The sequence below is a fragment of the Rana temporaria genome, chromosome 13, assembly GCF_905171775.1.
Source record: "Rana temporaria chromosome 13, aRanTem1.1, whole genome shotgun sequence".
Taxonomy (NCBI): Eukaryota; Metazoa; Chordata; class Amphibia; order Anura; family Ranidae; genus Rana; species Rana temporaria.
In genome coordinates this window covers 112,806,927-112,834,830 of record NC_053501.1, presented here as the reverse complement: position 1 = coordinate 112,834,830, position 27,904 = coordinate 112,806,927, and the positions used below count along the sequence as shown (strand labels likewise).

The window sequence follows — 27,904 nt, the reverse complement described above, 5'->3', positions numbered from 1 at the left end:
AATATTTTCTCAGTTCCTCAGCAGTCACACGGGGACTTTTCTCCACTCTACGCTTCAGGTAGCGCACAGCAGGCGAAGTCAGCATCTTCTTTCTGCCACGACCAGGTAGCGTTTCAACAGTGCCCTTTGGCTTGAATTTGCGAATGATGCTTCCTATGGTGTCTCTTGGTATGTTTAACATCTTTGCAATCTTCTTATAGCCATTGCCCTTCCTGTGAAATGTATTCACCTCTTCCCTTGTCTTCCTGGACCATTCTCTTGACCTCACCATGTTTGTAACCACACCAGTAAATGTCTAGAAGGAGCTGAGTATCACAGTCCTTTTTAAAGCTGCCTGATTGGTGCTTATTAGGCTTTATTGCTGCTCCCTGACATCCACAGGTGTTTTCAATACCTGATTGTAAACACTTCAATGAACCTCTGTTCTTCAGAGTGGTAGTCTTTAAGGGGTTGAATAATTGTGTAAATGAAGAATTCACAAAATAAATATTTACTACTGTATTACAAAACCGATTGATGTCATTTTAGTTGCATATGGTTCTTTAAAAAGTCCTTGTAGGATTTCATTCTGAATACAATTACAAATGTACACTAAATTCCCTAAAACCCTTTACAGCATTGGGGGGTTGAATAATTTTGAACACAACTGTAAGTGGTTAAAGTGGTTGTAAAGCCAACCACACAACTTGCACCTACAAATGCACACAATACTTTTCAGATATTTATTTGTTGAAAACAATTTATAATTTTTCTTGCACTTCACAATTATGTGCCACTTTGTGTTGGTCTATCACATAAAATTCCATTAAAATACATTTACGATTTTTGGTTGTAACATGACAAAATGTGGAAAATTTCAAGGGTTATGAATACTTTTTCAAGGCACTCTATGTATTATATTTACAACATGCTAACCATGAAAATGTCCTGTGTGCTAGAGATGTAATAATTTTGCAAGGGTTCCCCAAAACATGTAGAGTATAGTTTATTGCTTTCTGGGGGAGAAAATAATTTTCTCCTGATAACAATCTTTTTGTTTTCTACAGTTTGTATAATAATCACCTGACAGACAGTTCCTGTCCCTATCTGGCATCTGGAATAAGAAATAACCAGACACTGAGGACACTGGACCTGTCCTGGAACAATCTGAAGGGTCCTCATTTCAGGGATCTGATGGAAGCTCTGACAACAAGCCAGATAGAGGAATTGCAGTGAGTATAACAGGATTGTCAGACGGTGGTGTTTCTGGATCATGTTCAGATATGGCTTCTTCTTTGCATGATTGAGCTTTACCTTGCCTTTTTGGATCGCACGGCAAACTGTAAGTATTCTTGAGCCCATAGTGTGATGTCCAGAATCATGTCTGTTTTTAATGCATTGCAGTCTGAGGGCCCGAAGATCACGGGCACCCGATATTGCATTTTAGCCTTGTCCCTTGCGCACAAAATGTCTCCAGATTCTTGGAAGTTTTTAATGATGATGTGTACTGTAGATGATATCTTTTAGTCTTTGCAATTTTATGTTGAGAAACAATATTCTGAAATTGTTTGACAATTTTTAGAAACAGATTGGTGAACCTCTGCCCAACTTTACTTCTGAGACAAGCTGACTCTTTAAAATAACCTTTTTTATACCCAATCATGTTACTGACCTGCTGACAGTTAACCTATATAGTTGCAAGGTATTTTTCCCGTTCTTCCTTGTTAGTATCACTTACTTTGCTTTTTGTTGCCCTGTCCCAACTTTTTTGAGACAAGTTGCCATCAATTTCAAAATCACTTTATTTTTTTCTCAAAATTGTACATTTCCTCAGTTTAAACATTTGATATGCTTTCTATTGTGAATAAAATATGGCTTTATGAGATTTGCAGATCATTGCAATATGTTTTTATGTAGATTTTACACAGCGTCCCAACTTTTTGGGCATTGGGATTGTAGTTACATTCATTCCTGGGGAGAAATTAATTTTCTTCTGGTAACATTCTTCTCTTCTTCTACAGTTTGAATAATAGTCACCTGACTGACAGTTCCTGCCCCCACCTGGCATCTGGAATAAGAAATAACCAGACACTGAGGACACTGAACCTGGCTGGGAACAATCTGGAGGGTCCTTATTTCAGGGATCTGATGGAAGCTCTGACAACAAGCCAAATAGAGGAATTACAGTGAGTATAACAGGACTGACTGAGACAATAATATTCTGGGGCAGTTTTATATTTCATACACAGTACCGAAGGAAGGCTCAGTGCCAATAAATATTCATCTCCCCAGCTTTACCACCCCAACTTACCAGCAGTGGTGGAGTAATTCTGCAATGCTGCACACTACTCACAGAACATTTGTTGTAAATGCTATGCAGTAACGTTACCTCGTTATTTTTTATTTGGATGTATTTTTGTTCTCTATTGCTGAAATTTTTTTGATACCATGAGGATCAGGCTGGTCTCTCTACAATTATGTCCACATAGACACAGAAATACTTTTAGCTAGATTTTGGGAACTTGATTTATGCACCAGATTGTATCAAAATCTACATGGCAGTCTGACTATTGTGTGATTTTTTTATTCTGATTTAACTATGTGGTAAGGATTTCTAAGATGTTGTTGGCAAAGTTGCAGTGTGTATCCTCCCTGTGGCACGGTGAAAGTCCAGCTTTTTACCATTTACAGTAAAAGAGGGGATAGTATATTGCAATGGAATTACTTATCTTATTGTTCGTTCCAGCAGGGTCCCTCCAGCACTGCCTGCTCTGTAAGCTGCGACCATATTTGGTTGCACTCCAGCCTACTTAGCCTACAATTCAGGGTCAATGTCCCTGTATTGTACATAATGATGCCAAGGCTCCACCCACAGTCCAAAGCTTCAGGCAAAAGAGGAGAGCGCAGTAGATTGTTGGATTTAAGGTGCAAGGTAACTGCTACAGCCTGTGCATTAACCTTTAGACATAACAGACAGTTAACTCTAACAGTGAGGGGACCCTTTCTGAATTCTTAAAGTTGGGTTAAAACCCATCTGCTGTTGGGGGTCTGCTCTCCAATTTCGTTCCACAGCGGGCCCTATTCCTGCTGTCTTGGGGCCTCCCACAGTGGTGGAATGCCAGGGTCCAGTTGTATGTGCAACCTTGGCGACCCTAGTAGTTCCATCACTGGTAGGCCCTAGATGCCTGGCAGACAAAAGCTGCGCATATGCGCAAGTACCATAGTTTTAAATATGACGACACAGAATAGGGGTAGAGAAGCCAATGCTTTCAGCAGTTTAGCCCTGCTTTAAAGTCATACAAGAAGGTGGTAGGTTGGTATAATGGGCATCCTGAAGGATGCTGGGAAATAGTGTGTGAGTGTTCTATTTAGATCCAATGACTGTTTGAATCCTCTCTCCTAGGATCAGGAAACCTGCGTCACAAGAAACAATAGAAGAACTAAAAAAGATAGAAAAACTCCGACCAGGACTGAAGGTTAACAAATAACAATCCCAGTGGAAGGGTCTCTGCTTTATCTTCAAACTGGAGGATTAAGACTTGGCAAACCCAACCCAAGAGGAGAATCATATTACACCCAGAACAGGATGGGAAGGAATTGTTTAGTCCCGAATACTTTAGGGGCATGAAGAGATTAAAAAACACTCCACTGATCATTTCATATATAACGTGATTTGGGGAACACGGCCTCTCTGATGATTGGTTGTAACTGTTATCCCGGTGTTTATTTTGCACAGCTGGCTGCCTCTTTCACTAAATGTATACAAAGAAAAACAAAGGATGCGCCAATCTAAGTGCAGTATGAAGAGACATTTTTATAAAATTGAGAGAACAAACAGCCAAATGGCTACTCACAAGTTGTATGAGATAACAGGCATATATATTGGCTTTGGTCCGTTGTCACTGCGGTGTCAGATGAATCCTGGTCCCCAGCGAGGTCTTCAGAAAACGGGGGAGCTGATGGTAGAGCGATATGGTGCCAAAGCAACCATGAGAAAGTGCAGGAAGCCGTACAGGACGGCGTGCGTCTCAAGGTGAACCACAAGCAGGATGGTCGCACCGAAAGTGACGTGGCGTACGGGAGCGGACCAATCAGATTACGCGTTTCACAGCCTCCGCTGTTTCATCAGATCCATCTTTGAATACATTTTTCAGAGCTTGCTTCTGCTTTGGGATTGCTGCCGCTAAGGGCCTTGGATGTCATTGATTTCATTGATGATTTCTTTCTGGAATAAGGACTACCATTATTTATTAATCATATAATTTCCTTATCAAGAATTATCTATTTTATATTCATGGGCCATTGTTGTCTATACTCTGCTAAATCTTGCACTACATGACAATTTTTTCCATTAACTCTTTCACTAAATGCCTATGACTGCCGGAATCCTTATTTTCTGAATGGACCCGAGACTCGTCATGAGATAATACAGGCCGAGTGAGGAAGAGACGGCTCTATGAAGGCAGATCATTAATAATACCACCACTGAGGATTTTTTTTTTTTATGATTTGTTGTCAAGTTTGTAAAAAAACTTTTTGGAAACATTGCTATTCGGAAGAATTTTGCATTGGCTTGTTTGTTACATGACATCACCGCGTCCATACAGAAGCGTGGGTGAATTGTTTACTGGCAAAGACTGTACAGTTTGGCCATCCAGTTCAACCACAAAAAAATAAACAAACAAAATAAAAAACACAGTACCATTCTATACACCCAACTCCATACCCACAGTTGATCCAGAGGAAGGCAAAAAACCCCAGCAGAGCATGATCCAATTTTCTACAGCAGGGGAAAAAATTCCTTCCTGATCCCCCGAGAGGCAATCGGATTTACCCTGGATCAACTTTACCTACAAATTCTTAGTACTCAGTTATCTGGTCGGGAGACGAGCAGTGGCGATCATTTTCTATAACAGTGTACCTTTATCTGCAATATCCCACAGATGGTTATGATTACGGCTCGATTGACCTCTACTAGAGATAGAGGGTCAATGGGATCTGGTAAGCGCCCCCATTCTCAGAGGTGGAGGTTTTCACTGAAGCAGCTCCTCTCACTGATGGACCAGGACCATTATGCAGGTTAAGGACCTTGCCCCCTTTTGTGATTCGGCACTGCGTCGCTTTAACTGACAATTGCGCGGTCGTGCGACGTGGCTCCCAAACAAAATTGGCGTCCTTTTTTTCCCACAAATAGGGCTTTATTTTGGTGGTATTTGATCACCTCTGCGTTTTTTTTTTTTTTTTCGCTATAAACAGAAATAGAGCGACAATTTTGAAAAAAATGCAATTTTTTATTACTTTTTGCTGTAATAAATATCCCCCAAAAATATTAAAAAAAAAAAAAAATTCCTCAAATTAGGCCTATACGTATTCTTCTACCTATTTTTAGTAAAAAAAATCGCAATAATCGTCGTTTATCGATTGGTTTGCGCAAAATTTATAGCGTTTACAAAATAGGGGATAGTTTTATTGCATTTTTATTAATATTTTTTTTTTACTACTAATGGCGGCGATCAGCGATTTTTTTTCATGACTGCGACATTATGGCGGACACATCGGACAATTTTGACACATTTTTGGGACCATTGTCATTTTCACAGCAAAAAGTGCTATAAAAATGCACTGATTACTGTGAAAATGACAATTGCAGTTTAGGAGCTAACCACTAGGGGGCGCTGTAGGGGTTAAGTGTGACCTCATATGTGTTTCTAACTGTAGGGGGCGGGGCTGGACGTGTGACGTCAGTAATTGTCTTTCCCTATATCAGGGAACAGATGATCACTGACATTGCCAAAATTAAGAACGGGTTCTTCAGCTCCGGTGACCGATCGCCGGTCACGGAGCTTTGGACCGGGACGCGAGCGTGCTGCCGGCGGCGCTCTCGCGACCCCACGGCTGGGCACTTAAAGAGGACGTACAGGTACGTGCTTGTGCCCAGCCGTGCCATTCTGCCGACGTATATCGGCGTGAAGGGGTCCTTAAGTGGTTATGGAGATTTCTCGACTTATTCACGTGGACTTTATTCATCATTATAGTGTTATTTTTTTATTGAATGTTTATTTGATTTATTCATATATTGCACAAGCACGGCTTTGTTTTTATGTATTTGTATTTACTATGGTTATGTCACATGGTTGAGTCGTCGCACTGCACAAATAATTTTTGGACACAATACGTTTCTGAATACGATTTACATACTGGGGGAAGTGGTTATGTCACGTGGCACACGGACAGTGTGCTGAGGTGTAAAATCATTGGTGCTTTTTGATGCCCATGGAAACACGTGCCATGTACAGTCATTGATACACGTGAATGGTTGTATGTGGCCATACTCAGGTAAACACAGATGGCTTCTGTATTGGTGTTTATCTATGCATGCACATACAGTGCTTCTCCCTGAGCATGCCACGTTCATGTTCAGAGTGAAACTCTGTATGCGCATGGGTGGGTAAGCACTGATGCAGAAGCCATCAGCATTTACCTCGGCATGGCCACGTACAGCCATTCACTTGCATTAGCCTCTTATGCCTCGTACACACGACCAGTTTTCCCAGCATGAAAAAACAAAACAATGTTTTTCCCGACGGGATTCCTCTCAAGCCTGCCTTGCATACACACGTTCAGGCCAAATACCGCTCCCCCAAAACGCAGTGACATACACCACGTACGACGGGACTATAAAGGGGAAGTTCCATTCAAACTGCGCCACCCTTTGGGCTGCTTTTGCTAATCCTTGTGTTAGTAAACGTTTGGTGAGAGACGGTTCGCGATTTCAGCCTTGTGCTTTTCAGTCTGTTAGAAGCGTGACGAATGTGCTATCTCCATTACGAATGCTAGTTTTACCTGAACAAAGGCTCCCGTCTCATACTTGATTCTGAGCTTGCATGTTTTTTTCCCCCTCGGAAAAGCATACACATGACCAGTTTTCACGACAGGAAAAAGACCGCCGGGAATCCTGGCAGTAAAAAAGAGAATAAGTTCTCTTTTTTTTCCCTGCAGTTTCCTCTTTGAGAAAACTGCGATGGAGCATACACACGGCCAGTTTTTCTGGCAAAAGCTGTCATGGCAGTTTTCCCGACGGGTGTACGTGGCATTAGATTGTAAGCTCTGACGAGCAGGGCCCTCCGATTCCTCTTGTACCAAACTGTATTGTAACTGTAATGTCTGCCTTCATTTTGTATAGTGTTTTTTCCTTCGGCACAGTCTGTCATTCCTGTTGTTTCCTCCCCCTCAGCAGCAGTAAATGTTGAGACTGTCAGCTGACTGGCCTCTAATGGTTCATTGATTATTTGCACAGTACCAACAATACAAGACAACTGAACATGTGCAGAGCACCCCTTTAAGCTTTACAGGATTATAAACAGTATGGGCACTTATTTGTAATGTTTTTATTCTGACCTCAACTGCTGTATTGGTGGCTTATCCCTTACTGAGACCTCTATGCCTGGTAGTGGTGCAACGGATCGTCATTGATCCGTGATCCGAATGGGTCAACATGTTCAGATCGGCACACCACGTGATGCGCGGAGCTCCGCTGCCGGCCATAGCATAGGAAAGGCAGCGGCTTCGACCTAGCTCCAGAGCAGCGGCCATCTTGGTACACCCATCGGCGGCCTAGGTAAGACTAAGCAGACAATCTTCCTATTTACAGTGGGGGAAATGTTGTGGATATTACAGTGGGGGAGATGTGGACATTACAGTGGGGGGAGATGTGGATATTACAGTGGGGGGGAGATGTGGACATTACAGTGGGGGGGAGATGTGGATATTACAGTGGGGGGGAGATGTGGACATTACAGTGGGGGGGAGATGTGCACATTACAGTGGGGGGAGATGTGCACATTACAGTGGGGGGAGATGTGGATATTACAGTGGGGGGGAGATGTGGACATTACAGTGGGGGAGATGTGGATATTACAGTGGGGGGGGGAGATGTGGACATTACAGTGGGGGGGAGATGTGCACATTACAGTGGGGGGAGATGTGGATATTACAGTGGGGGGGAGATGTGGACATTACAGTGGTGGGAGATGTCTGTGGACATTACAGTGGGGGGAGATGTGGATATTACAGTGGGGGGAGATGTGGATATTACAATGGGGGAGAGATGTGGATATTACAGTGGGGGGAGATGTGGATATTACAGTGGGGGGAGATGTGGATATTACAATGGGGGAGAGATGTGGATATTACAGTGGGGGTGAGATGTGGACATTGCAGTGGGGGAGATGTGGACATTACAATGGGGGAGATGTGGATATTACAATGGGGGAGATGTGGATATTACAGTGGGGGGGGAGGAGATGTGGATATTACAGTGGAGAGATGTGGATATTACAGTGGGGGATCCCACTGATCCGAAAAATTATCAGATCCGTGACTCTGATCCGAGGAACAATCCGAACTGTGTGTTTTTTGATCCGTTGCACCCCTAATGCCTGGGCTGTATAAGCAGACACCATTACTGCTAGAGTTGCCACCTCATCCCTTTAAAACGGAACACATATTAATTACACAGATTCTGTGGCTAATTAAGGTGGTAATTAAACTCACTTGGTGCCTTACCTGCATTCAATTAGCCTATGTGTCCGGGTTTAAAGGGATGAGGTGGCAACTTATTAGCGCAGACTGTCTATCAGATAGCTGAACTCACCAAATACCATTTCTCATCCTCAAAGACCGTTATTGATTCGTGAAGGAAGAGGAAATACATCATAAGTGGGAGGGAACACAGAAAAGGATGGTGCCATAACCAAAATGACCACAAGATGGCAATAAATTAACCAACTATACTGAGACCAATTAAAGGGTCACTAAAGGAAAAAAAAAATTTGCCGAAATGACTGTTTACAGGGTATAGAGACATAAAAGTTAACTGATTCCTTTTAAAAATGATTAAAAATAGATTAAATTCAATCATATAACATATAATGTACCTCTAGTTTCACTTTCGGTTTTAAACTGGTTTCATGTTTCTGTGAAGTAAAGAGACCCACAGAACAAAAACAAACAAATCCAGGGCAGTGTTTTGTTTTTAAAATGAATCTGATTGGTTCTGGTAAGTTTTAGACACATAGTAATGACAGCTTAGACCACCGTGAAAAGCTCCCAGTATGATGGTTATAAGGAGCCAGACAACCAGGAAGTGTGGAGATCACAGCAGAATTACAGCAACTTCAAAGCAAAAACGAACAATAAGGACATGAAACCAGGACTGCAGTAAGGTAAAGGAAGCTATTTAGCTAAAAAAAAAAAATCCTTTAGTGACCCTTTAACAATGGCTAAAGAAATGAACTATATAAATATTCAATTCACAGTATTATGAACATAACCATGACTATGTATTGTATTATATTTCCATACAAGTGTAACAGCACCGTTTTTCTGAATAAAGTTTCACTTTAACAATAGAATATTAATTATTGTGGTGTTTTTATATGGATTTTTTGTATTAAAATCTATTTATTTTGTAGACATCTTGAGTAGTTTTGTGGTTAACCACTTAAGGACCGATCCTCTTTTTTTAGATGTGGTGTTTACAAGTTAACCGCTTACAAAATGATGGCGGCAAAGTGGTTTCAATACCCTGACCAGACGTCATATGACGTCTTCAGGATATTGAGCCGCTGCGCGCCCCCGGTGGCGCGCATTGCGGCGATCGTTGTTGTGGAGTGTCAGTCTGACACCCCGCAACACCGATCTAGGTAAAGAGTCTCTGACGGAGACTCTTTACCACGTGATCAGCTGTGTCCAATCACAGCTGATCACGATGTAAACAGGAAAAGCCGGTAATCGGCTTTTCCTCACTTGCGTCTGTCAGACGCGAGTAGAGGAGAGCCGATCGGCTGCTCCTCTGACAGGGGGGGGTTTGTGCTGATCGATTATCAGCACAGCCCCCCCCCCTGAGGATGCCCACACTAGACCACCAGGGATGCCACTAGACCACCAGGGATGCCCACCACAGGTATGCCACCCTAGACCACCAGGGATGACAATCAGAAATAATGGATGCCAATCAGTGCCCACAATGGGCATCACTGATTGGCAGGCATTATTGGTTGGCACTGTTTGGCATCCATTAGTACAACACACTACAGTACATTAGTGCCACCTATCAGTGCCCATCAATGCCCATCCATGCCACCTATCAGTGCCCATCCGTGCCCATCCATGCCACCTATCCGTGCCCATCCGTGTCGCCTATCCGTGCCCATCCATGCCGCCTATCAGTGCCCATCGTGTCGCCTATCAGTTCCGCATATTAGTGATCATCAGTGCCCATCAATGCCACCTCATCGGTGCCCATCAGTGCCGCCTTATCAGTGCCCGTCAGTGCAGTACCATCAGTGCCCATCAGTAAAGGACAAAACTTACTTATTTACAATGTTTTGTAACTGAAACAAAAAAAACAATTTTTTTTTCAAAATTTTCGGTAATTTTTTTATTTTTTTTGCAGAAAATAAAAATCCCAGAGGTGATCAAATACCACCAAAAGAAAGCCCTAATTGTGGGAACAAAATGATAAAAATTTAGTTTGGGTACAGTATAGCATGACCGCACAATTGTCATTCAAAGTGCAACAGCGCTGAAAGCTGAAAATTGGTCTGGGAGGGAAGGTGTATAAGTGCCCGGTATGGAAGTGGTTAAAAACAATTTTTTTCTAGAAAATTACTTAAAACCCACAAAAATTCAACGTTTTTTTTTTCTAACACCCCAAAGAATAAAATGGTGGTCGTTGCAATACTTTTTGTCACACCGTATTTGCGCAGCGATCTTAGAAGCGCACTGTTTTTGAAACAATAAGACAACAGTAAAGTTAGCCCAATTTTTTTTTTTTTTTTTACAAAAATATGCAGAAGAATACATATTGGTCTGGTACTGTTGTTTAGAGCGGGCGATCGGCTTTCCAGGCATGACAACCAATGCAGCTTAAAGCCACTCGGTTGTTATCCCAGAGGAGCGGTTATGGACATCCCCCCCTCCTGCCGCCTCCGCCGCTCTTACCGGGCATCCTGTTCTACCGGGAGACCCGATCCACGACCCGGCACTTCCGGCCTCTAGCCACAGACTGGAACGAAGCCGCAAACAGCATCATTCCAGTCTCCCGAATGTAAACACGGAAGCTACGTCACTTCCTGTTTACTCGGCTGCCAATGGCGCCGGATTAAAAAAATATATACAGTATTCAGAATCGCTGTTTTCGGCGATCTGAATACTTTGAAGTGTAAAGGAGGGATTTGGGGGCTTTTAGAACCCTGATCCCTCCATAAAGAGTACCTGTCTCCACCTATTACTGTCACAAGGGATGTTTACATTCCTTGTGACAGCAATAAAAGTGTTAATTTTTTTTAAACACAATTTAATAATGTAAAAATAAATAAAATAAATAAGACATTTTTTTTTTTAAAGAATCCCTGCGAGCTTGTGCAGCAAAGAAAACGCATACGGAAGTGGCGCCCGCACATGTAAAGTGTGTTCAAATCACACATGTGAGGTATCGCCCCGATCGTCAGAGCGAGAGCAATAATTCTAGCACTAGACCTCCTCTGTAACTCTAAAGCCTCGTACACACGATCGGATATCTGGTGGAATCTAATCCGATGGATTTTTTCGATGGATTTTTTCGTCGGATATCCGATGAAGCTGACTTTCATCAGTCTTGCCTACACACCATCGATCAAAAATCCGACCGTGCCGACCGTCACGTAAAACACAATGACGTGCTGAGAAAAATGAAAGTTCAATGCTTCCGAGCATGCGTCGACTTGATTCTGAGCATGCGTGGATTTTTGACTGATGGACTTCCACATAGACGATCGTTTTTTTTTTCTATCGTTTTTTTATCCATAGGAAAAATGTAAAACATGTTCTATTTTTTTTTTCACCGATGGGACCCACACACGATCGGTTTGTCCGATTAAAACAGTCCACAGGCCTAACTTGGTAACCGTAAAAAAAAAATATAAGCGTCGCCTATGGAGATTTGTAGGTACCGTAGTGTGTCGCCATTCCACGAGTGCATGCAATTATAAAGCGTGACATGTTCGGTACCTATTTTTTTCTTTTTTTTTATTCCTGAAAATGTATTTTTCCCAAAAAGTTGCGTTTAAAGTTGAGACATAAAATATTGCAACAATCGCCATTTTATTCTCTGCTAAAAATATATATATAGGCCCAGATTCACAGACACTGGCACATATTTATGCCGCCGTAGCGTATCTCCTTTACGCTACGCCGACGCAGCGCAGAGAGGCAAGCACTGAATTCACAAAGCACTTCCTCCCAAATCTGCGCTGGGTTTCCAAGGCGTAAGTCGGCGTAAGTGGAAGTGGGCGTGAGCCATGCTAATGAGGCGTGACCCAATGCAAATGATGGGCCGAGCGCCAGACAGATACGAATCGCCAACTGGAAATGCGCTGTCCCTTGGGCACATCTCAGTGCGCATGCTCACAATCACGTCGGAAAAACTGCCTAAGATACGTCGGATCACTGCCTACGGCGTGAACGTAACCTACGCCTAGTCATATTCACGTCCTACGTAAAATACGTCGGCTTGTGTTCCCTGTTGCAGCCCTTTGCATGGATCCCTTTGGTGCTGAGTTACACCTCCTTTATGGGGCATAACTTTACACCGGACGCATGACTTTACGTGCACTGCCTCGGACGGAAGGACGTTTGTGAATCGGCATATCTCCCTCATTTGCATATGTGAATAGAAAATCAATGGGAGCGCCAAATACATCCAGCGTAAATAGGCGCCCACTCTACTCCGGCGTAGGCAAGTTACATCGGTCGGATGAAGCCTATTTTCAGGCGTATGTTAGTTTCTGAGTCCGGCGCATAGATACGACGGCGCATATTTGCACTTATGTGGCGTATCTCGAGATACGTTGGCGCAAGTTCTTTGTGAATCCGGGCCATAATGTTTGGGGGTTCGAAGTAATTTTCGAGCAAAAAATACGGCTTTTAACTTCTAAACACCAATAGGTAGATTCAGAAAGAGTTAGGCCGACCTAACTCTGAATCTAAGCCGACCTATGTTTAAGTGTATTCTCAAACAGAGATACACTTAAACATATCTAAGATAGGACAGCTTGCGCCGTCCTATCTTAGATTGCAATGTTTTGGCTGACCGCTAGGTGGCGCTTCCATTGCGGCCGGCGTAGATTATGTAAATGAGGGGATACGCCGATTCACGAACGTACGCCAGGCCTACGCCGTCGAATTACGTTGTTTCCGTAAGGGATAGGCCGCCTAAAGTTAGAGCTATGCTCTAGTGCCTTGGCCAATGTTAAGTATGGCTGCCGTTCCCGCCGCGAAATTCGAAATTTTATCGTCGTTTGCGTAAGTCGTCCGCGAATCGGGATTTACGTCGTTTACGCCCACGTCGAAATCAATAGGCCCGTACGGCGTACTTAGCCGCAATGCGCACTGGGAAATGTAGTCGCCCGGCGCATGCGCAGTGTCAAAAAACGTCAAAAAACTTGAGGTCAAGCCTCATTTCCATACAACACGCCCCCCTCCAACCAATTTGAATTAGGCGCCCTTACGCCCGCTCGTTTGAGGCTACACCGCCGTAAATTAGCAGGTAAGTAGATTGTGAATCACTACTAGCCTAGTTAATTTACGGCGGTGTAGCCTAAACAGGCTAGGCTGCGCCGTCCTAAATGTAATCCCATCTCTCTGAATCTACCTACAAATGTCAGAAATAGGCTTAGCCATGAAAGGGTTAAACATCAAAAGCTTTGGATCGGCAAATATGAGTCTGAATTTCAGCGTTACCACTGAACACCGTCCTTACTGAAGAACGTCAGACAGCAGTCTGTACGTTGCTGATTATAAATGTCATGTGACTTTGTAGGAGGAACTGTATGTATTATGCATGACGCTGCTTAAGAGAATTACATCATACAGGAAAAAAAAATCTTACCTCACCCTGCAACCATTTTGGACAAGAGATACGAAGGTAAATAGGACGGACTTTGTTCCCGAGTGTCGTATTTCCTGGGTAATATGATCTTCACATTTCACCAACCTCTAAAGCTAGGCAATTTCTCACTACAGATTTCTCACTGATAATCGAGTGTTTCTCATTGTCTTACACGACTCCTATTCAGATCTATAGGTGACAGAAAACTTGTCATTAGTGCGCAAAATCTGGTGCTGCTGTGCACGGTAGCCAATCAGCTTCTAACTTCAGCTTGTTCAATTGGGTTTAGACAAAAAGCCCCCCGTTCCCATCAGGGCGATTTGACATGCCAAATCCGGTGGTGGCTGGCGTTTTTTTGTTGGAGGGGGGTGGCAAACAACCAAACCACCCCCCCTCCCTAAACTAAACATAAATAAAGTGGTATTATGTTACAGTATATGGCCAATGATTTATGGCTGGAACCTGCTGATCGGCTTAGCCAGTTACAGTACTGAGCAGCATACCTCCCAACCATCCCGGATTGCCTGTGAAAGTTCAGCCTTGGGAGGTATGTCCCGGGCACCTTCATTCTGGGACAATACAATGTATTCTGATGCCCCCTAAAAATGCCGCCGCTGTCCCTTACTGTCTGGTGTACTGGGAGACCCGCAGCGCTTTATTATTAACCCCCTGGTGCTCCCATCATACTGGCCTCCACTACCCCTCTCCCATCATACTGCCCTCCACTACACCCCCTCCCATCATACTGCCCTCCACTACGCCCCCCTCCCATCATACTGCCCTCCACTACCCCCCCATCATACTGCTCTCCACTACATCACCTCCCATTAAACTGCCTTCCACTACCACCCCTGCCCATCATACTGCCCTCCGCTACCCCCCTGCCCATCATACTGCCCTCCCCTAACCCCCTCCCATCATACTGCCCTCCACTACCCCCCTCCCATCATACTGCCCTCCACTACCCCCCTCTCATCATACTGCCCTTCACTACACTGCTCCCATCATACTGCCCTTCACTACCCTGCTCCCATCATACTGCCCTCCACTACCACCCCTCCCATCATACTGCCCTCCATTATCACCTCCTTCCATAATACTGCCCCCACTACCCCTCTCCCATCATACTGCCCTCCACTACCACCCTCTCCCATCATACTGCCCTCCACTACCACCCCCTCCCATCATACTGTCCTCCACTACCCCCTCCCATCATACTACCCTCAACCCCATCATACTGCCCACTGCCACCCCTCCCATCATACTGCCCTCCACTGCCACCCCCTCCCTTCTTACTGCCCTCCACTGCCACCCTCTCCTTTCATACTGCCCTCCATTATCACCTCCTTCCATAATACTGCCCCCACTACCCCTCTCCCATCATACTACCCTCCACTACCACCCTCTCCCATCATACTGCCCTCCACTACCACCCCCTCCCATCATACTGTCCTCCACTACCCCCTCCCATTATACTGCCCTCCACCCCATCATACTGCCCACTGCCACCCCTCCCATCATACTGCCCTCCACTGCCACCCCCTCCCTTCATACTGCCCTCCACTGCCACCCTCTCCTTTCATACTGCCCTCCACCCCATCATACTGCCCTCCACTGCCACCCCCTCCAACCATACTGCCCTCCAACCCATCATACTGCCCTCCAGTGCCACCCCTCCTATCATACTGCCTTCCACTGCCACCCCCTCCCATCATACTGCCCTCCACCCCATCATACTGACCTCCACTGCCACCCCTCCCATCATACTGTGCTCCACCCCATTATACTGCCCTCCACTGCCATCCCTCCCATCATACTGCCCTCCACCCCATCATACTGCCACCCCCTCCCATCAAAACTATAAAAAAATTAATTGTAAAATAAAATGACAGCTTTGACTGACAGAGCAGGAGCCAATGGCTCCCACTGCTGCCCAGCCTCCTGTGAAAGGGGAGGAGAGAAGAGCAGCGCTGCCGCAGAATGGGCACAGTGCTGGACCTAAGGCTCAGGTAAGTATTTAAGGGGAAGCTGACATATAAAGGTGTTTTACCTTCATGCAAAGAATGCATTAAAGTGGATGTAAAGGCACAATGTTTTTTTACCCACTTGCATTCTATGCATGAAGGGAAAACAACTTTCTGTATGCAGCAGCCCCCCTAATACTTATCTGAGCCCCCTCTTGATCCAGCTATGTCCATGAGAGCCTTGCCTCTCCAGGGACTTGCACTCCTAATTGGCATTTGGCAGCAGCGGGAGCCATTGGCTCTCACTGCTGTCAATCACAGCCAGTGAGCCAATCAGAAGATGGAGGGGGCGGTCTAAGCCACGGCTCCGTTTGTGAATGGACACACAGAGCCGCGGGTCAGAAGTGCACTTGCTTGGGTGCCCCCCACAGCAAGCTGCTTGCTGAGGGGGCACCCTATGCAGGAGGGAGGAGCCAGGACCATTGGCGGGGGACCTGAGAAGAGGAGGATCCAGGCTGCTCTGTGCAAAACCATTACACAGAGCGGGTAATTATAACATGTTTGTTATTTTAAAAAACAATAAAAAACAAGGTGAACAAAACTTTTGCCTTTCGATTCACTGTAACATTTTTAATGCAATTGCAGATCTGGAAAATTGACCCTTGCACTTTTCTATTTACAGTGGCCCAGATTCAAGTAGAATCGCGCAATATTTGCGTGGGCAAAGAGCAAATTTTTTTCTCTGCGCCCACGCAAATATTGCGCTTTGCCCGCGATTCACGGAGCAGTTGCTCCGTAAATTGCGCAGGCAATATGCTAAGCAGCCGGGCGCAAGGCTGCCTAATGTAAATGATCCCGCCGGGGGCGGGAATCATTTAAATTAGGCGCGCTCCCGCGCCGAGCGAACAACGCATGCTCCGTCGGGAAACTTTCCCGACGTGCATTGCGGCAAATGACGTCGCAAGGACGTCATTTGCTTGTAAGTGAAGGTGAATGGCGTCCAGCGCCATTCACGGTTCACTTACGTAAACGACAATAAATTTGAACGTCGCGAGCGGGAGGCGCAGCTATACTTTAGCATTGGCTGCGCCTGCTATTAGCAGGAGCAACCTTATGCTAAAGGCGCCGTACGGAAACTCCGTACCTTGCGTAGGCAGGGCCCGCGCAACTTTTGTGAATCGGTGGTAGTATGCAATTTGCATACTACACGCCGATCACAAAGGCCGCGCCCCCTAGCGGCCAACGCAAGAATGCAGCCTGGGATGTGAAGGCATAAGGAGGCTTATGTTTATCACATCCTAGGCTGCATTCGGTGTAACGAGGTTCCTGAATCAGGAGCACTCGTTACACCGGAGCAAGTAAGCAAGTAAGCAAGGTTGCGCGGGCGCAAGTGCTTCTTGAATCTGGGCCAGTAACTTTAGTTTAAAAACAACTACCAGATAAACTTAAATTGATCCTGTCACCACAGGGAATTCGGGCCAATTGTGCATGCATTATGTCAGGACCCCCTACGGGGGTTATTTACGAAAGGCAAATCCACTTTGCACTACAAGTGTAAAATGCACTTGAAATTGCACTGAAAGTGCAGTATCGGTCCAATGCTGCATCTGTCCCCTGCCAGCTGTAAAACTGGATCAGTTCTTACAGCCCTAAGAGCAGAAAGCTGCTGACTGTTAGTCACTGCTGTTTGTTCTGCCCCCCCTCATTCACTGGAGCGCTGGGCTGTGAAGGGGGTGGGAGAGGCCGGCTCAGGCTTTCAGTGACTTTAGGTTTCTGAGTGGCTTGCAGGTCCCATATGCCGGGAGCAGCCAACTTAGGCTCCCAGAGGCTTGCAGGTCCCATATGCTGGGAGCGGCCAACTTAGGCTCTCAGCAGCTTGCAGGTCCCATATGCCGGGAGCGGCCAACTTAGGTTCTCAGCAGCTTGCAGGTCCCGTTTTCCGGAAGCGACCAACTTAGGCGCTCAGCGGCTTGCAGGTCCCAATATGGCTGGGATCCATCCACATGCCTGGGCTGGGTGCAGGTCCAGGCATGTGGATGGATCCCAACCATATAGTCATGATCTTGCCCCAGCATTGACCGGCTCTGTAACGTCAGCCGACAGCAGGCTTCAGCCCCGCTGTCTGCTGAAAATGAGTCACAGGAATGCAGAAGGAACAGCACTCATGTGATCCACAGCAGAATTACAGCCAAACAAGCTTTGGCTGTACTTCTCCGATGATGCAGACTTACAGAATTCTTGCAGGGTCTTTTGTTGCTGAGGAACTATTTTTTCATCAATTTATCAACATTTATTGAATTTTATTAACATTGCAGATTATTAGAAATGCGATGATTGCGCCATGTGTCTCGGTGTACACAACAAACTGATTGCTCCCGTAAATGAACTGATCATAAGTGAAAAATCTGAGATGAAAAGATCCAACTCTTGGAAATTACCTGGTAAGCCTCAATAGATCATTACATTTTATTTATATCATCTTTACAGAGAGATAAAACGAAACAACGAGTAAATAAATACTAAAAATGATTATTCAAAAGTGTTTTGTGACTAATACATTTTTTTTGGTGAAAAATGTAGAGCTGAAGTTAAGTATTTTCATTATTTACATATATTAGTTTGGTGCGGTGGCTAGCGGTGCGGTTTTAACCGTTGCTAGCGACAGAAAAAGGGTTAATACCGCCGGCGGTATAGCCACGTTTTTTCCATTGCTTTCAATGGGAAGGAGCGGTGGAGGAGCGGTAAACACACCGTTCTTCTCACCGCTCCAAAGATGCTGCTAGCAGGACTTTTGGAGCGCTCCTGCTAGCGCACCGCTCCTGTGTGAAAGCCCTCGGGCTTTCACACTGGAGAAACAGCAGCCGCTGTTTAGGGTCGGTTTGCAGGCGCTATTTTTAGCGCAATAGCGCCTGCAAACCGCTATAGTGTGAAAGGGGCCTTAAGGTAGAAAAACCTTGAGGGTTTATAACCCCTTTAAAATAATGGTGCGCTCTTCATACCTTCAATAAATAAAGTACACAAAAAATCATAAAGTGCTAAGTGATCAATAACATGACTCAAAACATTTTCAATAAATATATAAACACAAATATGTGGCCCACCTAATAGTACAAAAAAAACATTAACAAAATAATATAAAGTGCCGAGATACTGTGAAAGTGTCCAAATATGATAAAAAAAATCCAGGAGACAGTCCACACAGATATGTGTAAAAACAGTGGTATCCCAAATAACTCCCAGCCACCTTGTCACCTGAATGAATAACTTGTACAGCACTACAAATGCAAACTAAATCGCTTCAAGGTGCTTTTTGCAGCCAGTGTCCGCCTGGCTAGCGCAGTCATTTACCCCGTAGGATCTCGACATGCTTGGGACACACATTCGTACACATATATGCTGGGCCAATTTGGACAAGATACAATACAATTAACCTACCAGCATGTCTTTGGAGTGTGGGAGGAAACCGGAGTACCCGGAGGAAACCCATGCAGACACAGGGAGAACATGCAAACTACAGGCAGATGGTGTCGTGATTGGGATTCAAACCAGCGACCCCTTTTTGCTGCTAGGTGAAAGTGCTAACCACTACACCACTGTGCTGCCCCAGGCGGTCCCTGTAGTCCACCTATGGGTGCAGTGCACGCTCACCTTAATGTTTTGACCATGAGGTCAAAAAAACAAGTTTGTTTAATCAGTAGAAGCCGATTGCCATTTTGGTCCCTGTAGTCCTCCTTCATATAAAATTGCCTCTATATAGGGCAGGGATCCTCAAACTACGGCCCTCCAGCTGTTGTGGAACTACACATCCCACGAGGCATTAAAAAAATCTGACATTCACAGGCATGACTAGGCATGATGGGAATTGTAGTTCCTGAACAACTGGAGGGCCATAGTTTGAAGACCCATGATATAGGGGATAATTCCTTTCCCCCGATTATGCAGCTCAAAATAAAACAGACGATCCGCTCATCGTGCAGCATATCAATAAAACCGTTTTTATTAACATAAATGTCATACATGCTCACATAATGCATTACTTGTATATAACATGATCATAAACCATAAAAGAAGTTAATCCTCTCACATAAACGCTCACCAAATTCCAGGTCTTGGAGTCACCTTAAATTACGTCACAGGCTCCTCCCCGACGCGTTGCGTCACTAGCCACGTGACTTTCTCCGGGAATATATTTATCGAAAATGTTTTGAGTCATGTTGCTGATCACTTAGCTCTTTATAAATGATGCGTATTAACTTTATTAATTGAAGATATGACTAGCGCACCATTATTTTTAATTAATTTGGTACTTTTTAAGTGAGAGAGTGCATTTGTTCAGCATATACACCAACTATTATTCATTCACCTAGTGCAGGGGTGTCAAACTCAATTTAATCGTGGGCCGCATCAGCATTATGATTGCCCTCAAAAGGGCCGGTTGTATCTGTAAGGCCCCAACCGGACAATTTTCTGGCGGATCGTACAGGTTTCCAGCGGACAAATGTTTCTTAGCATGCTAAGAAACATGTCCGCTGGAAGCCTGTCCGTCGGACATGTTCGGTCGTCTGTGCAGACTCACCGGACATGTCCGCTCGGCCAAAAGCCCTCGCATGCGTCGAAGTGATTCGACGCATGCGTGGAAGCATTGAACTTCCAGGGCCACGCACGTCGCCGCGTCATCGCGGCCACGTCACCGCGTATCGTGTCCACGCGGATTTCTGTTTGATGGTGTGTACAACCATCAGACAGAAATCTCCGAGCGGACATGTCCGATGAAAACGGTCCGCCGGACCGTTTTCATCGGACAGTCCGTCCGTGTGTACGAGGCCTAAGATTAGATGTCCAGCGCATCCCATCCCCATACATTAGATTTCAGGAGCCACCCCACCAGTGCACTCCGCTTTCCTTATGCTGCTGCTGGGAAGAAGCTGGATGCATTGCTTGAAAGCAGAAAGTAAGGGTCTAGAGCAGGACTAAACGAGGGCTGGAGCTCTCCTGCAGCTGCAGGAGAGGTGCAAGGGCCACATGAAATGGTCTGGAGGGCCGGATTCGGCCCGCAGGCCTTGTGTTTGACACCTGTGACTTAGTGTATAGCAACACATGAGTATATTTTACCATTTGCATGTTTATTTTTAAGCGTACAGCAACAGCAGCAGTTAATCAAGCTAAACAGGCACTGGGTTCCAAACACCAAAAACATCTAGTAATATAAAACAAGACCTTAGTATTACAAAAGAACAGAGCTTTTTTTTATCAGAAGATAGGTGCAGGAACTCAACCACGACCCCGTTCAGATTTCACAAACAGTAGAAGGGTCTTAAGGGGCATTAAATACCAGGATTGCATTACATACAGAGTACAGGGGGTTACACACAGAGTGCAGAGCTGTCACTTGTAAACACAGAAACCAGACTTCTGTGTTTACAAGTGATTGTAGTGAGCAGGCACCAAAGGGTCTGAGCCAGAGGTGGTGGAACTGAGTTCCCCCAAGTTCCCCCTGAAAAAAAGCCCTGCAAAAGAATCACAAAGAAAATAAAACATATACCAATATATAGAGTTTCCTAAATGATAATTTGGGTTCTGAGTTAAATCCACAATCCTGTAAATGTATTTTCTGTGTATCTTTAGAGGACGTCGGGAGATTCCTCCTCCAGTTGTCTGAGTATGACGACCCATCACTGAGGAGGATATACGAGTATTACAGAGATGATCTGATCTACATCCTGGAGAACATGGATCCTCATGTCCTTCTAAAAGAGCTAAGAGGTCGGAATGTCTTAAACACAGATGTAAGACAAAAATATTTCAAAAGGAACTGCAATATACAGTATGTCTATGTCAGTGAAAACCACTTGTGAATATATTTGCTGCTGAAGGGATTTGCAAGTCTTCACTTTCTCTGGGAAAGTCCAGGTTGATCCTGCCCCTTCCTTCCTGACATTATGAGGTTAAAATCTTGCATATAGTAAAATAATATGGATCCCACCACAGTTTAACCACCTCAAAACCGAGCACTTTTACACCCTTCCTGCCCAAGCCATTTTTCAGCTTTCAGCGCGGTCACCATTTGAATGACAATTGCGCGGTCATGCAACACTGTGCCCAAATGAAATTTTGATCATTTTTTCCCCCCACAAATAGAGCTTTCTTTTGGTGGTATTTGATCACCTCTGCGGTTTTTATTTTTTGAAAAAAAAATACAAAGGCCCAGATTCACAAAGCACTTACGCCGACGTATAACAAGTTACGCCAACGTGAGTGCAAATGTGCGCCGTTGTATCTGTGCGCCAGACCCACAAACAGATATGCGCCTAAAACCAGGCTACACCCCGCCGACGTAACTTGCTCACGCCGGCGTTGGGTGGGCGCACATTTAGGCTGGGTGCATGGTGCCGCTCCCATTGATTAGCCATTCAAATATGCAAATGAGGGAAATACGGTGATTCACGAACCTGCGTGCGCCCGACGCAGGCTGCGCGAGGTGCGCGTAAGTTGTACGTCCGGCGTAAAGTTATTCCCCATAAAGGAGGTGCAACCCAGCAGCAGACATGCAAAGGTCTGCACCAGGGAACACAAGCCGGTGTATTTTACGTTGGACGTGTGTCTGGCTGGGCGTAGGTTACGTTCACGCCGTACACAGTGATCCGGCGTAGTTTAGGCAGTTGTTCCGACGTGGGCAGGTGCAGGGGGATGCGTCCACGTCACGGCGCATTCGCAATTTGTGATACGTATCTGTCTGGCGCTCAGCCCATCATTTGCATGGGGTCAAGCCCACTTCCACCTACACCAGCGTATGCCTTCAAATCCCACGCCATGCTGGCGCAGCGTTGGGAGCACTGGCTTGCTGAATGCATTGCTTGCCTCTCTGCGCTGCGTTGGCGTACCGTACATTGGTTAATCTACAGCGGCGTAATGTGCGCCCACACTCTGTGTGGCCAATATTTTTAACTTTTTGCTATAATAAATATCCCATTTTAAAAAAAAAATCTCAGTTTAGGCCGATACGTATACTTCTACATTGTTTTGGTAAAAAAAAATCGCAATAAGCGTATAGTGATTGGTTTGCGCAAAAGTTATAGGGCCAGATTCACATAGAACTGCGACGGCGTAACGTATCGTAGATACGTTACACCGCCGCAAGTTTTCATCGCAAGTGCCTGATTCACAAAGCACTTGCGATGAAAACTACGCTGGCAGCCTCCAGCGCAAGGCGGGCCAATTCAAATGGGCGTGTGCCATTTAAATTAGGCGCGCTCCCGCGCCGGACCTACTGTGCATGCTCAGTTTCGCAATCCCCGTCGTGCTTTGCGCGCCGTGACGTAATTTTTTCGAATGGCGACGCGCGTAGCGTACTTCCGTATTCCCGGACGTGTTACGCAAACGACGTTAAATTTAAAATTTCGGCGCGGGAACGACGGCCATACTTTAAACAGCAATACGATTGCTGAGTAAAGTTAGGGCAGGTCAAACGACGACTAACTTTGCGACGGGAAACTAGACTAGCAGCTACGTAGCGAATGCGAAAATCCGTCGGGAATCGCCGTAACTCCTAATTTGCATACCCGACGCTGGTTTACGACGCGAACTTCCCCCAGCGGCGGCCGCGGTACTGCATCCTAAGATCCGACAGTGTAAAACAATTACACCTGTCGGATCTTATGGATATCTATGCGTAACTGATTCTATGAATCAGTCGCATAGTTAGAAACAGGGATACGACGGCGTATGAGGAGATACGCCGTCGTATCTCTTTGGTGAATCTGGCCCTTAGCGCCTACAAAATAGGAGACAGAATTTTTTTTTTTTTTTTATTATTATTTTTTTTTTACTAGTAATGGCGGCGATCTGCGATTTTTATTGGGACTTCGACATTATGGCGGACACATCGGACACTTTTGACACATTTTTGGGACCAGTCACATTTACACAGCGATCAGTGCTATAAAAATGCGCTCATTACTGTATAAATGTGACTGGCAGGGAAGGGGTTAACACTAGGGGGCGAGGAAGGGGTTAAATGTGTTCCCTACTATAGGTTGACCAGACATTCCCGGTTTCTGGGGACAGTCCCCGGATTAAGGACACTGTCCCCGGACCAAGTCTGTCCCCGGATTGGATTTAACCACTTAAGCCCCGGACCAATACGCTGTCTAAAGACCCAAGGTGTTTTTACAATTTGTCACTGCGCTGCTTTAACTGGTAATTGCGCGGTCATGCAATGTTGTACCGAAACGAAATTTGCGTCCTTTTCTTCCCACAAATAGAGCTTTCTTTTGATGGTATTTGATTGCCTATGCGATTTTTATTTTTTGCGATATAAACGGAAAAAGACCGACAATGTTGAAAAAAAAAGATTTTTCTTATAACAAAAAGTAAAAAATATCGAATAAACTAAATGTTAGTCAAGCATTTAGGCCAAAATGTATTCAGCCACATGTCTTTTGTAAAAAAAATCACAATAAGCGTATATTTATTGGTTTTCGCAAAAATTATAGCGTCTACAAACTAGGGTACATTTTCTGGAATTTACACAACTTTTATTTTATGACTGCCTATCTCATTTCTTGAGGTGCTAAAATGGCAAGGCAGTACAAAACCCCCCCAAATGACCCCATTTTGGAAATTAGACACCCCAAGGAAACTGCTGAGAGGCATGTTGAGTCCATTGAATATTTTTTTTTTTTGTCCCAAGTGATTGAATAATGACAAAAAAAAAACATTTACAAAAAGTTGTCACTAAATGATATATTGCTCACACATGCCATGGTTATATGTGGAATTGCACCCCAAAATACATTCTGCTGCTTCTCCTGAGTACGGGGATACCACATGTGTGGGACTTTTTGGGAGCCTAGCCACGTACGGGACCCCGAAAACCAAGCACCGCCTTCAGCATTTCTAAGGGCACAAATTTTTGATTTCACTCCTCACTACCTATCACAGTTTCGAAGGCCATAAAATGCCAAAATAGCACAAAACCCCCCCAAATGACCCCATTTTGGAAAGTAGACACCCCAAGCTATTTTCTGAGAGGCATGTCGAGTCCATGGAATATTTTATATTTTGACACAAGTTGCGGGAAATATGACAAACTGATTTTTGTTTGCACAAAGTTGTCACTAAATTATATATTTCTCACACATGCCATGGTTATATGTGGAATTGCACCCCAAAATACATTCTGCTGCTTCTTCTGAGTACGGGGATACCACATGTGTGGGACTTTTTGGGAGCCTAGCCGCGTACGGGACCCCGAAAACCAATCACCACCTTCAAGATTTCTAAGGGCATAAATTTTTGATTTCACTCCTCACTACCTATCATAGTGTTGAAGGCCATACAATGCCAAGATGGCACACAACCCCCCCAAATGACCCAATTTTGGAAAGAAGACACCCCAAGCTATTTGCTGAGAGGCATGTTGAGTCCATGAAATATTTAATTTTTTTGCCCCAAGTGATTGAATATTGACCAAAAAAATAAATACAAAATAAATTGCAAAACGTTGTCACTAAATGATATATTACTCACACATGCCATGGTTATATGTGGTATTGCACCCCAAAATACATTCTGCTGCTTCTCCTGAGTACGGGGATACCACATGTGTGGGACTTTTTGGGAGCTTAGCCGCGTACGGGACCCCAAAAACCAATCACCACCTTCAAGATTTCTAAGGACATACATTTTTGATTTCACTCACACAAATCTTGAAGGCGGTGATTGGTTTTCGGGGTCCCGTACTTGGCTAGGCTCCCAAAAAGTCCAACACATGTGGTATCTCCGTACTCAGGAGAAGCAGCAGAATGTATTTTGGGGTGCAATTCCACATATAACCATGGCATGTGTGAGAAATATATAATTTAGTGACAACGTTTTGTAATTTTTATTTTTTTATTTATTTTTTGGTCAATATTCAATCACTTGGGGCAAAAAAATGAAATATTCCATGGACTCAACATGCCTCTCAGCAAATAGCTTGGGGTGTCTTCTTTCCAAAATGGGGTCATTTGGGGGGGTTGTGTGCCATCTTGGCATTTTATGGCCTTCAAAACTATGATAGGTAGTGAGGAGTGAAATCAAAAATGTATGCCCTTAGAAATCTTGAAGGCTTTTCGGGGCCCCGTACGCGGCTAAGCTCCCAAAAAGTCCCACACATGTGGTATCCCTGTACTCAGGAGAAGCAGCAGAATGTATTTTGGGGTGCAATTCCACATATAACTATGGCATGTGTGAGAAATATATCATTTAGTGACAACTTTGTGCAAAAAAAAAATCAGTTTATCATATTCCCGCAACTTGTGTCAAAATATAAAATATTCCATGGACTCGACATCCCTCTCAGAAAATAGCTTGGGGTGTCTACTTTCCAAAATGGGGTTATTTGGGGTTTTTTTTGTGCTATTTTGGTATTTTATGGCCTTCGAAACTGTGATAGGTAGTGAGGAGTGAAATCAAAAATTTACACCCTTAGAAAGCCTGAAGGCGGCGATTGGTTTTCGGGGTCCCGTACACGTCTAGGCTCCCAAAAAGTCTCACACATGTGGTGTCCCCGTACTCAGGAGAAGCAGCAGAATGTATTTTGGGGTGTAATTCCACATATGGGGGGAGTATGCTTTGCGCGTGGGTGTAAGCGTTACTGGCACTAACTAGCTACCTAGCGGCACCAGCGACACTAATACAGCGATCAGAAAAATGATCGCTTAGTGACGCTGGCAATAAGGGGGTGAAAGGGTTAACTCTAGGGGCAATCAGGGGTTAAAACCTTTATTAGAAAATGTATGGGGGTACCTAACGCTATAAAAACCTAGCGGGCGAACCTCAAAAAATAACTAGCTACCTAGCGGCACTAATACAGCGATCAGAAAAACGATCGCTTAGTGACGCTGGTAATAGGGGGTAAAAGTATTAACTCTAGGGGCAATCAGGGGTTAAAACCTTTATTTGAAAATGTATGGGGGTACCTAACGCTATAAAAACCTGGCGGGCGAACCTCAAAAAATAACTAGCTACCTAGCGGCACCAGCGACACTAATACAGCGATCAGAAAAACGATTGCTTAGTGACGCTGGCAATAGGGGGTGAAAGGGTTAACTCTAGGGGCAATCAGGGGTTAAAACCTTTATTAGAAAATGTATGGGGGTACCTAACGCTATAAAAACCTGGCGGGCGAACCTCAAAAAATAACTAGCTACCTAGCGGCACCAGCGACACTAATACAGCGATCAGAAAAACGATCGCTTAGTGACGCTGGCAATAGGGGGTGAAAGGGTTAACTAGGGGGTGATCAAGGGGTTTAAAGTGTTAGGTCCAGGGTAGCCCCCTACCCCCCCCCAATAAAGGTTTTAACCCCTTGATCACCCCCTAGTTAACCCTTTCACCCCCCTTTTGCCAGCGTCACTAAGCGATCGTTTTTCTGATCGCTGCATTTGTGTCGCTAGTGCCGCTAGGTAGCTAGTTTTGTTTGAGGTTGGCCGCCATGTTTTTATAGAATTTCATGAATTTAAAAATAACAAAACAGTAAAGTTAGCCCAATTTTTTTTGTAAAATATGAAAGATGATGTTACGCCGAGTAAATAGATACCTAACATGTCATGCTTTAAAATTACGCACACTCATGGAATTGCGCCAAACTTCGTTACTTAAAAATTGGGCGTTTTCTTTTTCGTTTTTGAGCGTTTTTCTGTGTTTTGCGTTTTTTCCTGCCGAAAAACGGCACTTTGAACGCAAATTTCGGGCGTTCGGAAAAAAGCCAATAAACTCCAAGGCTCATTAACACTAAAAAATGCCCATTCAGTTCAGTTCAGTTTATGGGCTTTTTAAAAAAAACGCCAAAAAGCCAATAAACTGCAGTTTATCAGCTTCTGTGTGCATGGAGCCTAAGATTTTGCATAAGTGTCTCTCGCGGGTGTTAAAGGTGGTGCAGCAGTAGCCAAATTCATGTATCTGTCTAGAACTTGAACCTTAGCGCAGCCCTGAGGAAGGGGGGACATCCCTTGGACTCATTGCACAATTGGTACTTGCCAGCAGCTCC

At 44.7% G+C, this 27,904-nt stretch overlaps 2 protein-coding genes across 2 annotated transcripts in view; both read left to right on the top strand.

The window, feature by feature from the left end:
- LOC120920162 (NACHT, LRR and PYD domains-containing protein 12-like) overlaps positions 1 to 27,904 on the top strand; it is a 487,778-nt gene that overhangs the window by 408,994 nt on the left and 50,880 nt on the right. The window lies entirely within an intron of this gene.
- Positions 13,866 to 27,904, top strand: part of LOC120920164 (NACHT, LRR and PYD domains-containing protein 3-like) — a 29,607-nt gene continuing 15,568 nt past the window's right edge. The window contains exons 1-3 of the mRNA XM_040332089.1: positions 13,866 to 13,945; positions 18,189 to 18,314; positions 21,499 to 21,659. Of these exons, the coding sequence (XP_040188023.1) occupies positions 18,215 to 18,314; positions 21,499 to 21,659 (261 nt within the window). The 5' untranslated portion in view covers positions 13,866 to 13,945; positions 18,189 to 18,214. The remainder of the gene's footprint in view (positions 13,946 to 18,188; positions 18,315 to 21,498; positions 21,660 to 27,904) is intronic.